Source organism: Aythya ferina, assembly GCF_964211825.1.
Source record: "Aythya ferina genome assembly, chromosome: 4".
Classification (NCBI taxonomy): Eukaryota; Metazoa; Chordata; class Aves; order Anseriformes; family Anatidae; genus Aythya; species Aythya ferina.
Genome location: NC_140300.1, coordinates 462,166 through 475,745, shown reverse-complemented (window position 1 = coordinate 475,745; position 13,580 = coordinate 462,166). Strand labels below are relative to the sequence as shown.

Sequence of the window (13,580 nt, the reverse complement as noted above, 5' to 3'; positions counted from 1 at the left end):
CTGGGGCTGCCACCCGGCGGACCCCCGCCGGCACAGGGCGGAGGTGACCGTGACGCAGGCAGGCGCCGCGGGAGCCCCTGCCCGCCCCAGGCCCTGTCACCTGCCCCCCAATCCATCTCCTGGGACCATGCAGCATTCCAGCCCCTGGGCACTTCCAAACATCTGCCTCCTGCTCTAGGTTTAATTAACCTGCTGCCGCCCGGTCCCTCCCCCAGCACAAGGCATTTCCTCCCCGCCACCCGCCCCGCGCCCGGGCAGGCGCCGCTCGCGCCTGGGCCAGTGCCAGCTCCGGCCCGAGGGGCTGCTCCCTGCCCACGGCGCCCGCAGCCGCCCAGCGCCTGGGGCTGCTGCTGGAGCTGGGGGGCTGGAGGTTGGCCGTGCTCTGGCAAAGGCGGCACCGGCCAAGTGTCCCCAGCATCTGCTGGGCCAAGAGCAAGACACTGGGGGGGGCTCAGCCTGGCAGGGCAGCAGGAAGGCAGCTCCAGTGCTGCAGATCGGTGTGCAGCATTCCCCTGCCCTGCGCTGATGCGTGGACCCAAACCAGTGGCACAGGGCTTGCTTGGGAGCACGGGGACAGCAAAGTGATCGGGCATGGCAGGGCCAGCTCCTCCTGCCTGTGCATGCACAAGGACAGCTGCAGGGCTATGTTATGTGGGACAGCGTGTGCCTGGCGTGGGCCTGGCTGGGACATGTGCGAATGGGGTGCGCGTTGTGCAGGCACAGCGGCTGGGGGCCCTGCACGGGGCACGTGTTTGTGTGCACACAGCAGGGGTGGGTGCAGCTCCAGTGAGCCCCCATGGGCTGTGGGTGTGCATCGCCACGCCGTGCTCTGCACACGTGTGTGTGTGCGTGTGTGTGCTCCAACACCGTGCAGGTGGGTCAATGTTTGTGTGTGTGGCTGTGCTGAGCTGTGGGGTGTGTGTGTGTGCACGCACACGGCTGTGCTGTGTTGGGGCGCACACGTGTGCAGTGCTGGGGTGCACACTGCGGCTGAGCCATGGCACAGGGGCTGTGTTAGCACATACATGTGTGTGCGGGCGTGCACCCGCGCCGCACAGTGTCTGTGTGCATTGTGTGGCTGTGCTGTGCTGCAGGGTGTGCACACACGTGTGTGCAGGCAGCTGGGTCCTGCTGGGGTGTATGTGTGGGGTGTGCATCCCCACCTCCTGCGGCTGGGTGAGCGTGCACCCAGCACAGCACCCGTGCCATGACCCCAGGCCCTGAGGAGCTGCCACGGCAGGGCCGGTCTCCCCACACCGCAGTGGGTCCCGCTGAGTGCGGGTGTGCTGGTGCCCATGGTGTGTGCGGAGCCCCGGGTCCACCAGTGCCCCTGGGCCTGGCCGTGCCCCCGGGACGCAGCAGCTGCGGCTCCCGGTGCTGCCGTGATTTACAGGCGCAGGCCCCGGTAATGTCATTTGCCCCAGACCGGTGGCGCCAGGGTGGCCGGGTGGCCGCCCTCCCCCGCCGGCCCCTGCCCCGGGGACGTGACCCGCCGCCCTCGCCCTGAACCGGGGCCCGCCGGGGAGCCCGGCACCCCGTCCCGGCAGCCGCAGCGGGGAATCACCGGCCCCGCCACACACGTCCCGATCCCGCCACCCACGGCGCGGCTGTCGCGATAGTCGCCGGGAGGCCCCGCGGCCCGGCTCGCGATCTCTGCGCTGCCCGTTACCGCCCGGGGCGAGCCGCGGGGCCGGCCGGAGCGGCACCGGCAGGAGAGCGGGACCGGGCGAGCCCGCCCCGACCGGCGCCGTCGCACCCCGCGCCCGGGCGGCTCCGCGGCGCTGCCCGGCCCCGGCCACACGGTCCCGCTCCTCCGAGCCAGGTACGGGCGTGCCCCGGGAACGGCGGGGGGGCGGGAAGGGCCGGGGTCGGTGCTACCGCAAGCGGCGGGTCCGTGGGAATCGGGACGCGTGCTGTCGGGAACGGCGGGACTGCTGTAGCCAGGGTCAGCCAGCACCGGGAACAGCGGAAGGGTCCGTGGCCCGGGAAAGGAGGGTGCCGGGGCGCGGGGTCCGTTTGCTCCGTTATCGGTGGGCTCGGCGGGACCGCGGCCGGTCCGCCCTGGCAGCGGCGAGTGCGGGGGGAACGAAGCCGCTGCGCCCCGGAGCTCCCTGGGACCCGGGAGCGGCCCCGCGCGGCCCCATGACGGCCCCGGGGCCGGGGCCCGCTCCGTGCGCCCCGGGACGCGCAGCCGGCTCGGCTCGGGCAGGGAGCGGCGGCCCCGGTTCTGCGCGCCCGGCGCCCCGACGGTCCCGGTCCCGGCCGGCTGCGGGCAGCGCCGGGGCTGCGCCGAGCCGCGGAGAGGCGCCGCGGCGCTGTCCGGAGTCGCGGCGGCGGCTCCGGTGCGCCCCGGGCCGCCGTTCCGTTGTTCCGACCCAGGGAACGCCCGGCGGCAGGGACCCGGGACGAGCCTCCGCCGCCGTCGCGGCGTTTCGCGGGCTGGAGCGCTGGTGCCGCCGGGCCCGGCCGGTGTCCGGGGGCCGGGCGGAGCCCCGTGCGCTCGGGGCCCGACGGACCCGACCGGCAGGAGCGGGGCCGCGGCGGAGCCGCTCCGGGGGCCGCGCTGCCCGCGCCGCGCCAACGGGGGTCCCGGGGCCGTCCCGGCGGACGGCGGGCCGGGCCGGGCCGGGCGGGGGGGGGGCCCGGTGCCGAGGCGGGGAGAGGGGAGCCGGGGGGGGGGGCGCCGGTGCCGGGGCGTGGCCCCGGGATGCGCGAGCCCCCGCCCCCGGGGGCGCGGGCTGTCAATCACGGGGCGCGGCCGCCAATCAGCGGGCGGGCGGCCGGGATTTTGGCAGGTCCAGATGGAGCGGGGCAGAAAAGCGCGTGCTGCCGGGGGGCCCCGCCGCGCCGCGCCGCGCACCGCAGCCCGCGGCCGCCCGCAGCCGCCGCCGGCCATGCCCCAGCCCCTGCCCCTGCCCCTGCCGCAGCGGGCGCCCGGTGCCAGCCGCCCCCGCCCCCGCGCCCGCGCCCGGCCGCCCGCGGCCGCCCCCCGCGCCTAGGGCGGCCCCGCGATGCCCGCGCCCCGCCGGCTCTGAGCTCGGCGGGGCCATGGAGGCGGCGGCGCTGGCGCGGGAGGGCGGCGGCCCGGCCCCCCCGCCCCACGAGCCCATCAGCTTCGGCATCGACCAGATCCTCAGCGGCCCCGAGCCCCCGGGCGGCGGCGCGGGGCCGGCCCGGGCGGCGGGGGAGCCCGACTACGGGCTGTACGGCGGCGGCTACGGCCCCGCCTGCTCGCTCGGCTCCTACAACCTCAACATGAGCATGAACGTGAGCGTGAACGTGACCCCCGCGCCCGCCGCGCCGCCCGCCGGGGTCATCCGCGTCCCGGCGCACCGGCCCGCGCCCGCCGCGCCGCCCGCCGCGCCGCCGCCGGTGCCCGGGCTCTCGGGGCTCACCTTCCCCTGGATGGAGACGACGCGGCGCATCGCCAAGGACCGGCTCTCAGGTGAGCGCCGCCGGGACGGCTCCCGGCCGCTCCCCTCCGCTCCGACGGCTCCCGGCCGCTCCGACGGCGCGGCGGGGCGCGCGGCTGACCGGGGCTCCGGCCGGTCCGGGCTCCGTCGCGCCGGAGCTGGCTCGCGGGGCGGGTCGCGCTCCGCCGGTACCGGGGCGCGGGGCTCCCTCCCCGGCGCACCGGAGGCCCCCGCCCGCGCCTCATCGCCGAGGTCTCCGTGCCCCGCTCCGCCGAGCGCCGCCGTGCCCGGGGCTGGGCTCTCGCCCATTCCCCGTTCCCGCTGCGGCCCCACGCACCGGGAAGCGGCCGCCGTCGGGGCCGATAAACGGCGGCTCCGGGATGGCTCTGTCACCGGCCGCTCCACTGCTGCGCTTCTTCGGCTCCCGGCGCGCGGCGGGGACCGGAGCCGGCTTCCCGGCAGTTGCTGGCAGGGACCGGGGTCCCGCTCCGTGGGGGACCCCAGAGGTCCCGCCTCGCTCTGACCGCGGGCTCGGGCTTTGCAGCACCGACCGGTCCCGTCCCCGGGGTAAGGCACCGGCCCGGTCCCACCGGGAGGGCGGTGGCTGCAGGAGAGGCACAGGGATGGGGGCGGCACGGGGTGCAGACCCTGGTGTGTGCGGGGACGGGGGGCGAGGACCTGGGGTGTGTGTGGGGAGCGCAGCAACACCCGCCTGCATGTGGGGACGGGGCTGTGCAGGGAGCAGACATCGTACGGGGCTGCTGCAGGGCTGGGGGCCCATGCTGTGGGGTGGCTGTGGGGCTGGACTGTGGGCCGTATGGGGATGGGGATGGGGACTGGGCTGTGCGGGTTGCAGAACTCCATCTGTGTGTGGATGGGGACGGCTGTGGGGCTATAGGGTGCCGAGGTGGTGAATGCCGGGGTGATGATGGGAGGCTGGGACGGGTGATGTGGGGGTCTGGGGGTCTGGAGGCCGGTGGGGGCTCCAGATGGGGCCATGTTACTGCCGATGGGGCCATGTGCTGGGCACCGATGTTGTGGCTGGAGTGCCTGCAGGGTGCTGGGTGAGGGACTGGGTGCTGCACCCCAGTGCAGAGGCTGTGGGTTGCCGGTGCCTGGGGTGCCGGGAGCGGGTGCTGGCTGCGGGGCGAGCGCGGTGCCGGGCAGCGCTGGCTGGGCTCAGCTCGGCTCCTTCCCAAGATGGCGGCGCTGCCACGTCCGCAGCGCGGCTCCGAGCGGGGACGAGGGCGGTGGACGAGGCCGGGGCCGCGGGGGGCCGGGGCTCTGCGCCCCGTGGGGCGGGGGGCTGGGGGCCACGGAGGGCCGAGCCTGGGTGCCGGCAGAGCCGGGTTCGCCTCCCGGCCCACGCGGGGGCCCGCGGTGACGAAGCACCGTCCCCGTGCAGGGGCGGCGGGTGACGTCCCCGTCTCCTGCCTGGCGCCAGCAGCGGGTGGACGGGGCGGCCCCTCCCCGGCACGGGGTCTCCCAGCCGTGGCCATCACTCAGCGCCGTGGCCTTGGGGTGGTCTCGGGGCTGTCGGCATCTGTTCCCGGCGAGGGGCCGCCCTGCGTGGGGAGGGGGCGCGGGGGCGTCCAGCCCCCCGCCTGCACGGCTCCACCTGCGTCAGGCGCTTCCGCCCCCGCCGGCGGGCAGCCTGGCTCCCAGCCGCGGTGGGCTCGGCGGGGTCTGCCCCTCTCCCTGCAAGTGTGGGGTGTCGGAGCCCCACGGCGGCCCCACAGCAGCCCCATGGGCCCAGCCACGTGCAGCCCTGCCCATGCGGCGCAGCGCTGGCGAGGGCTGTGGTGCCCTGGGGCCGTGTCTCGGCAGTGGGACGCATGTGCAGGGGCTGGCTCCTGCCTTCCTGCTGGCGCCTTTGCTGCCCTGACGCTCCCCGTGGCTCTGTCCCTGTGTCCACGAGGGGGGTGAAGCCCCTCCCCAGCCCCCAGGCAGCTGGTGGGCAGCCAGCCCTGACACTGCTGGTGTGCAGGGGGAGACATCAGCTGCCTCCTCATGGCCTCTGGGGTCCCATCCGCGCCGCCAGGAGGGGTGGGAGGCCCTGGCAGGTCTGTGGTGGCTCCTCTGGGGCTGTGGCCCAGCTCGGTGCTTGGCGCGGGGGTGGCTCTGTGCTGCCGGGAGCCTTGCCAGCCTTGCACCGAGCCTGGGACCGGGCCCGCCCTGCTGCCTGCTGAGGCTGGAGGTGTCCCAGCCCCCGGGTGCCGCTCATGGGGCTCAGAGAGCAGTTGGAGCTGTGGCAGGGAACCGAGCACGAGCCCGTTGTGTGTTGCTGTGTGCGTCCCCAGTCTGCAGGAGCGGGATGGGGATGACTCAGGGTCTCCATCCTCGCTCTGCAGCTCCCATGGAGCTCCCCTTCCCCTCACCCACTCAAGCATCCGGGTCGGGCTCTGTCGCTGCCCCAGGGCTGAGCCTGTTCCTGCCGAGCCCCTCAGCAGCGGCTCGGCCCCGGACCCTGCCCGTGGCAGCAGCGAGGGCCGGCGCTCTGCCTGCGCTCCCCCCGCCCCGGCGCGGCCACTCACCCCCCCTCTGCCCGCAGCCGCGCTGTCGCCCTTCGCGGCGACCCGGCGCATCGGGCACCCCTACCAGAACCGCACGCCGCCCAAGCGCAAGAAGCCGCGCACCTCCTTCAGCCGGGTGCAGATCTGCGAGCTGGAGAAGCGCTTCCACCGCCAGAAGTACCTGGCCTCAGCCGAGCGTGCCACTCTAGCCAAGGCCCTAAAGATGACGGACGCCCAGGTCAAAACCTGGTTCCAGAACCGCCGCACCAAGTGGAGGTAACGGGCCCGGGCACAGGGGTAGCCGCCTGCAGCCCCCCGGGCAGCGCCGCCCGGCTGCATCCCTCGGGGGGCCGGATCCTGCCACTGAGCCCCGGGGAGGGCTGGGCTGGAGCGGGACCGGCGGCGCCCGTCCCCTATACCCAGCGGGTCAGAGGCCGCTTGGCAGTGGCAGACGGGCTGTGTGTGCTGCAGGAGGCAGACGGCGGAGGAGCGCGAGGCGGAGCGCCAGCAGGCCAACCGCTTGATGCTGCACCTGCAGCAGGAGGCCTTCCAGAAGAGCCTGAGCCAGCCGCTGCCCCAGGACCCGCTCTGCATGCACAACTCCTCCCTGTACGCCCTGCAGAACCTGCAGCCCTGGGCCGAGGACAATAAGGTGACGTCCGTCTCAGGGGTGGCCTCCGTGGTGTGAGGTCCCTGTGTGGCAGAGGGGGACCGCCTGCGCACCTTGGGGACCTTGAACTTGTCAGGAGGAGGCTGTGGGCAGCAGGAGCCTGGCAGGGTGCAAGCCAGCACCTCTGTCCCGTGGCAGGGAGGGGGCTGCTGCTTCCTGGGCACTCCCCTGAGCGGCAGCCCCCTCCCCATGCCCACGCCCCCCGGGCACTGGCCCTCTCCGGGCCCCAATGCTGCCCCAGGTGAGTGGCGGCCCCGGGCAGGTGGACTCCAAAGCCCCAATGACCCCTGCCTGGAGCACCACGACCCATGGGCAGCCCCGTGCCCACAGCCTCCGGGGGAGCCCCTGCACTGGGCCCCTCTCCCCACGTGCCTCTGCCGGCCCTGGACCGTCTGCAGGAGCTGCCCGCTCCCCCCAGCTCCCCGGGGCCCGGTGCCCCCCATCAGCAGCTCTCCCGGCCAGGCTGCCCCCGCTGCTCCACCACCATCCTGCTGGGGAGGGCAGAGCCCAGGGTGCGGGCGGCCTCCCCCAGACTTGCACGTTCCCAGTGCTGGAAACTTGCCGCTGCCCTTGCGAGCGGTTGCTGGGGTGGATGGCGGCCTCACAAGCACCGGCCTTACCCGAGTCGGAGTTCATCAGCTGGGGGTCCCAGGGCTGGCGAGGAGCCCCAGCCCCTCTGTCCTCTGAGCAGCCAGACAGACAGCTCCTCTGCTGCAGGGCTGGCCCTGGACACTGGACACAGGGTCCCTGTACCTGCCAGCGGGCAGCAGCACCCGGCCAGAGGCTGCCCCCTCCAGCCTCTGCTCCCTGGGGACACCTCTGCCTCCTCCCCACGCTGCCTGGTCCTGGTGTGGGACTGAACCCTTGGTGTGGTGAGGCGCAGAGTGTGCAGGCAGTGGGGTCTGCTGGGGTCTGCTGCGAAACCCCTGGTCCAGAGAACTTCTGGCCCACGACCTGTCCCCTCCTGAGGCAGGACCGGCACCAGGGCACAGACCTGAGCCCCTCAGCCCTGCTCCAGCTCCAGCCCTGACCGGGATGGAGCACAGCTCAGGCAACGTGGTGCCGGGACACGGGGACCCCCCCTCCCGGGCCAGCTCCAGATGGGGTCCCCGACTGCTGATGGGTCGTGATGACCTGCCCCTGCCCCTGCCCTTGACCTTGACCCCAACCCCGGCCCTACACCCGCCCCGCCGCTGTCCATGGTGCTGCCCGGGACCCGATGGGGCGCACGGGGGCACCCTCCGGGACCGGGTGTGCCGGCAGGGCGCTGCCCCCACCCGGGGCTTGGGGGCGGGCGGGCGGCGTCCCACCGGTGCCGGCAGCGCCGCCGGGGGGGGGGGGCGGGCAGCCGGTGCCGGTTTCCCCGGGGCGGGATTGGCTGCGGCCCCGTGACGCGGCCCCGTTTACCGGGAGGCGGAGGAGGGGGGGGGCGGGAGCCGCTGCGGCGCCGCCGCAGAGCCTCCGGGATGAGCGCGGCCGGCCCCGGCGGGGGGGAGGACGGCTCCGCCGCCTGCACGCTGGGCTGGCCCGGGCCCCGCTGCCGGCCCCGCTCCCGGGGCGGCGAGGCGGTGCTGCGTGCCCGCGCCGAGGCGGCCGGGTACCGGCGGCTGCTCCGCGCCCGCGCGGCGGAGGTGGAGGCGCTGCGCGGGGCCGTGGGGGCTCTGCACCGGCAGCTGGAGGGGCTGCGCGACCGCCGCAGCGGGGAGCTCGCCAAGTACCAGGTGCGGGGGGGCCGGGACGGGGGGCGCTGGGCTGAGGGGAGGGGACGGGAGGGGCGCCGCGGGGTACGGGGAGGGGGCGAGGCCGGGGGGGCGGGCGGAGCCGGGGGGTCCCGGCCGGTCGGGTCAGCGGGGGGAGCGGGGGAGGCGCTCGGGTGGGTGTGGGGGGGAGCCGGGGCTGGGGGCGGCCGGGGGCGGAGAGGGGCCCGGCTGGCGGGGGCGCGGCCGGGGCTGGGGGGCCGCGGGGGCAGGGTCGGGGGGCGGCTGGGGCGGGGGTCCCGGGGGCCACCCGGGGCCGGGGGAGGGTAGGGGGGGGCGGTCCGGGGGCCGGGCTCCGGGGCGGCGCTGACGGCCCGACGGCAGGAGCGGGTGGCGGAGCTGGAGCGGGAGATCGGCGAGGCGGAGCAGGAGATGGCGCGGTGCCTGCGCGAGTACCCGGCGCTGCTGCGGCTCCGGATGGCGCTGGACGCGGAGATCGCCGCGTACCGGTACGGGGCGGGCGGGCGGCGCGGGCGGGGCGGGCGGGCGCGGGGCTCAGCCCGGGGCCCCTCTCTTGCAGGGAGATGCTGGAGGGGGAAGAGCTGCGCCTGGGCTCCGTGGCCCCGCCGTGACGGGACCCCCGGCCCCCGGCCCCCCGCGCTGCGGGACCCCGGACTGCCGGGCCCCGCCGGACCCCCGGCCCCCGGACCGCTGCGCTGCGGGGTGCCCCGAGCTCCCGCTGCCCCGCGCCTCGGGACAACCCCCGGATTCCCAAGCCGTGGGACCCCCGGACTCCCGGAACCCCCCGTCCTTTGGACCCCCTCGCCACGGGACTCCCCGGACTCCGGGGACCCCCGGGCACCTGGGCTGCCCAGACCCCCGCCCCAGGAGGCCCCGGCACCCCAGGAGGGCAGCGCCCGCCGGGCCGCCCACTCTCACCAGCCTCTCCAGAGCAGCAGCAGGGCCGGGGTCCTGGCCCCGACCTGCGCGGAAGCACCTCAATAAAGGCCCCGTGGCATTACCCAGTGCCGGGCAGTCTGTGGTGATGGGGCCGGCGTCCTGGCGGGCCCCTGCGCTCGGGGGCACTGCGGGGTCTCGAGGGCTGCGGGGTCTCAGCTCCCTCCCGCCTGGCTGCAGCCGCCGTCTGGGTGCCCCGTGGGGGTGCTGAGCAGGGTGGCATGGTGGGGACCCAGCTGCATGGTGGCGGAGGCTGACCCGGAGAGCTGAGCCTCTCCGGTGCTGGTGGCTGCTTCTTGCCCCTCCTCGCCCTGGCTGTGCCCCCTGCCTGCCCTGGGTCCTGGCCCTCCTGGGCTCTGGGCTGTTGTAGGGCCCAGGTCTCTGCTCCCCACCACACACACAACACAAAACGATTTTCTTTTTTCTTTTTTTTTTTTTTTTTGTAGCAAAGCCAAGCCCAGCTCTTTTATAGGGATAAAATTCCATTTTAAAATAACAAAAGTGAAAGTGAACGTTGGGGGGAGGGGGGGGCACCTCTGGCTACTGCACCCAGTGCCCTTTGCCTTGGCCCCAGCGCCCCTTGAGGCCCCAGTCTGGGCATCCCTTGGCACCCTTGGGTGCCGTGGTCTGGGGGAGAGGCTCAGTGTGCACGCAGCCTGTGCTGCTGGGCTGCATCCACCACCTGCCAGGGGCTCCAGGAGCTCCAGGAGGGTTTGGCGTAGGGGTCCTGGCAGCTGATGCGCACCCGCCGCATGTGCTCCTCCACGATCGTCTCCTCTGCGCCCTCCACGAACTTCTCAACCTGCAAAGGGTGGTCAGGTCACGGCCACGGGGAGGGGGCACTGGCACAGGCACTGCGGGAGGCATTTTCCAGGGGAAGGTGCAGGGCACGGAGCTGGGGGCACAGCGGTTGGGGTCACCGACTTCCCAACCTAGACTTAGCCGTGGTGGCAGAGGAGCAGCGGTAACAGCTGCTGGGGGGGGTGGGTGTGTGTGACAATTTCCTGCACCCCGTGTGCCACTGAGCAAGTCACTGCTCCTCACGACACTCCTGTGCCAAGGGGGAGGCCGAGCTGGGGCAGGGGGAGCACGGCTGTGGGGCAGGGCAGGGCAGCGAGGCCATGGGGCAGCGTGAGGCAGAAGGGGGTAGGGCAGCCGTGCAGTTACCTGGGTGCCATTGGAGAGCTCGTACTGCAGCCGGTACAGGAGGGCAAAGTAGGACCTGGGGAGCGGCCAGGAGGCTGGGGGGGCCCAGGTCAGGCGGAGCTGCTCGCTCTGCTGCTGCACGGTCAGCTTCTGGGGTGGATCTGGCCGCACTGTGGGCAGCACAGAGCACAGCGGGGGCTGAGCACGGGGCACCGCTGCCCAGCCTGGGGCCGGAGCCCTCCCAAGAGGCTCCGGCACCCAGACCCCACCCTGAAGGTGTCTCCCGCACCCCGCTGTTGCTGGGTTGAGCTCACCAATGTCACGGATGAAGAAGCGGGGGGAGGTGAAGTTGAAGAAGGAGGTGTCTGAGATCCCCTCCAGGTACAGCTGCAGCTGGTGCAGCTCCTCCGCGAAGGGGCAGAAGGAGGGGTCCGTGAAGCTGGCGTTGAACTGGCCACCACGACCGGCCACCGGTACCCAGTCCCCGAAGGATCCGTTACTGTGAAGCAAGGCAGGCGTGAGCGCTGGGCGCCCGCGGGGCTGGGGCCAGGGTCGCGGGTACCCACCTGCGCATCAGCCGGGCACGGAAAACGGCCGAGCGGGGCCCCGTCCAGGAGCAGCGGAAGGAGCCGCGGTAGGAGTCAGCCTGGCAGGAGACGTTCTTGGCCTCCTCCTCACCTGGTGGGGCCAGGGGACAATGGTTAGGGTCAGCCGGGGCTGAGGAACGGTGCCCCTTCCCCAAGCAGCATGGGCAGGCTGGCCCCACAGCTGGGCTCCCAAGGGTTCTGCAGCCCTGCACAGAGCATCGCCCACCTTGCAGGCTGTGGCACGAGCCTCCCTCATCACCACGTGCCAGCCTGGCGTTTCCTGGTCCCCCACCTGCCCCCACACTCCCTACATCCACCCCCACCCCGCTGTCCCGCAGGGCTGTGCCGGCCCCCCTTGCCCCGGCCCCAGGTACCGGTGACCCTGACCACCACGTGGGTGGTGTCCAGCAGGACGCCGCCGGCCCAGCAGCTGTAGTTGCCCGTGGCTGGCAGGTCCAAGCCGAGGATGGTGAGAGTCTGTCCCTTAACCACGAGCTCGGCCATGGGCTCCAGCTCCCCGTTCTGCGTCCAGGTCACTTGCTGCTTTGAAGTGTTGCATTTCACCTCCAAGTCCTCGTTCAGGCTCCCCACCACAACTGGGGATTAGATGCAGAGGATGGGGTCAGAGGCAGGTCTGTGTTGTGGGCAGCCCGGCCCCTGTGCCCTCATCCCAACCCCCCAGATCCACCCTTCCCCACAGTCCCCAGCCTTCTCCGTCACCCCCTGTCCCCTCCATGCCCCCCAGCCCGTAGAGCTGCCCAGTCCCGTGCTCACACAGCCCCGTACCAGAGGGATTTGGGTGCCCCCGGTCCCTCCAGCTGCCGTGGGTCCTGCAGCCCTCCCCACACCAGGGTGCCCCCCTCCGAGGCCCCTGTCCCCCCACAGTGCCCGGGCAGGGCAGGACTCACACTTTGGGGGAAAGGCAGTCAGGGCGTCCGCGGGGGTGAGGCACAGCACCAGTCCCACCAGCATCAGCATCTGGGAGGGGAAGGGCAGCGCTGGGGGAAGGCAGCCCCGTGCCAGGCAGGCAGGCAGCCGTTCCCACGAGAGGAGCCGGGGCAGGGTGCAGCCGGCAGCGCGGGCGAGGGCACAGCAGCCTCAGACAGGGTGGCAGCAGGTTTGGGCAGGAGGGAGGGGAGCGGAGCCGTGGGGGCAGCGGCTGGGAAAGCCCCGCACAGGGTGGGCGGTGGGCGCAGCACCCGGCTCTTCCCCGTGCAGCCCCCGGCAGGAGCAGCCCCCTGCCTCCCGGTGCTCCCCAGCCCCCGAGGGACCCCCGCTGTGCCTACCTCGCCGGCCATGGTGTGCGCTGCTCCTGCTGGCTCTGCACGGGCTGGGGCCGGTGAGCTGCGGGGTATATACTGAGCCAGGACCCTGTGGGGCTGCCCCAAGGTGAAGCCAAACCACAGAGGCATCAGAGTTCTTAGAAGAGGAGAAAGCTGAGCGGGGTGGAGCGGGGTGGAGCTGTGAAGCGGTACCCACGCTCGGTCTCCAGCCTCATCGGGCACGGGTACTGCCCGTGGGCAGCAGGAGCTCCCCAGCGATACCAGGTTGAGAGCAGCGGGGACCCCGTCACGGGGGGGAGCCCTCCGAGGAGCTGAGGGGTGAGGGGGTGGTGCAGGGCCCCCCAGGACGGTGCCAGAGCCCTGGATGCTCTCAGCTCCCCCAGGGTGCTCCTGAGCTCAGGACCAGCTGGAGAGTTTGCGCCGAGCACCCTCACCCTGCGCCCTCGGGAGAGCAGGGAAGGGGCGGCCGAGCTCCGAGCTCCAGCAGCACCGGGCCTGGGGGCGCGCAGCCTGGAGGGGGCACGGCCACAGCCCCGGCCACAGGCACAGCAGGGAAGGGGCAGGAGCCCACCCTCAGGCAGGAGCCAGCCCCTGCCCTGCCCCGCTGCCCGACCCAGGTGCCAGCAGCCGCCAGCCCCGCACCCAGCGCCTGGTGGCCCCGCTGTGACAAAGGGACAGAGCCCAGAGGGGCGCTGCCAGCCCCAGCCGGGAGCAGGGACGAGCCCCTGCCCAGAAGGAGCTGCCCCGGCACCGCCACCAAGGCAGGGGCAGGGATGGGGGTGCTGCAGGGGTCTGGGATGGAACAGGGGCAGCAGCCTCGGGCAGGGGTGGCCGCAGCCCCCGTGCTGGGGGGACTGCGGTGCCAGGCTGGAGAGCACGGGGGGCACGAGCTGCACCCACTGCTCCCGCTCACGTACTTTCTGGGGTTCCTAGAAAGCAAGGGGGAAGTTCAGGCTCCAGCGTGGCCGTGGGTGGGGGGGAGGCCCAGCCATCACCTTTCTGCTCAGCCTTCGAGGCGCTGCGGTGGAGGACGGAGCCTCCGTGCCCCTTCCCAGTAACAGCAGAACCCCCGCCTGTGGCAGCAGGGGGGCGAGCAGCACCCCCCCAGTGCTGGGGGCAGCTCGGGAGCGCAGCACCCCCTCCCCTCGGGGCCAGGACCCCCACCCTGCCCCCCGGCCTGAGCTCGCTGCTGCAGCATGGGGCAGGCTCCTGAAGGCAGCGATGCTGGGGGGGAGCCCCCGCGGCAGGGAGGGGACCCTGAGGGCAGGGGGAGAGGGCAGCAGCTCCCCCCAGCGCATCGCCCCCTCCGGGGAG

The 13,580-nt window shown here is 73.8% G+C and overlaps 3 protein-coding genes across 3 annotated transcripts; 2 read left to right on the top strand and 1 right to left on the bottom strand.

Moving 5' to 3' along the window:
- The first annotated feature begins 2,925 nt into the window (after positions 1 to 2,925).
- On the top strand, positions 2,926 to 7,812 carry TLX2 (T cell leukemia homeobox 2). The gene is made up of 3 exons (XM_084519007.1): positions 2,926 to 3,445; positions 5,965 to 6,202; positions 6,398 to 7,812. The coding sequence occupies exons 1-3, from the start codon at positions 3,049 to 3,051 to the stop codon at positions 6,612 to 6,614; spliced, it is 852 nt and encodes a 283-aa protein (XP_084375133.1). The 5' UTR covers positions 2,926 to 3,048; the 3' UTR covers positions 6,615 to 7,812.
- Positions 6,786 to 9,314, top strand: LOC311436752 (vimentin beta-like; the record flags this gene model as incomplete). Its single annotated transcript, XM_084519213.1, has 4 exons — positions 6,786 to 6,837; positions 7,860 to 8,317; positions 8,678 to 8,802; positions 8,874 to 9,314. The coding sequence occupies 4 exons, from the start codon at positions 6,786 to 6,788 to the stop codon at positions 8,923 to 8,925; spliced, it is 687 nt and encodes a 228-aa protein (XP_084375339.1). The 3' UTR covers positions 8,926 to 9,314.
- A 576-nt stretch (positions 9,315 to 9,890) lies between these two features.
- Positions 9,891 to 11,976, bottom strand: LOC311436751 (interleukin-12 subunit beta-like; the record flags this gene model as incomplete). The annotated part of the gene is made up of 6 exons (XM_084519212.1): positions 11,892 to 11,976; positions 11,358 to 11,579; positions 10,963 to 11,074; positions 10,711 to 10,895; positions 10,418 to 10,566; positions 9,891 to 10,052 (listed from the first exon to the last, which is right to left on the bottom strand). The coding sequence occupies exons 1-6, from the start codon at positions 11,959 to 11,961 to the stop codon at positions 9,891 to 9,893; spliced, it is 900 nt and encodes a 299-aa protein (XP_084375338.1). The 5' UTR covers positions 11,962 to 11,976.
- Positions 11,977 to 13,580: the final 1,604 nt, after the last annotated feature.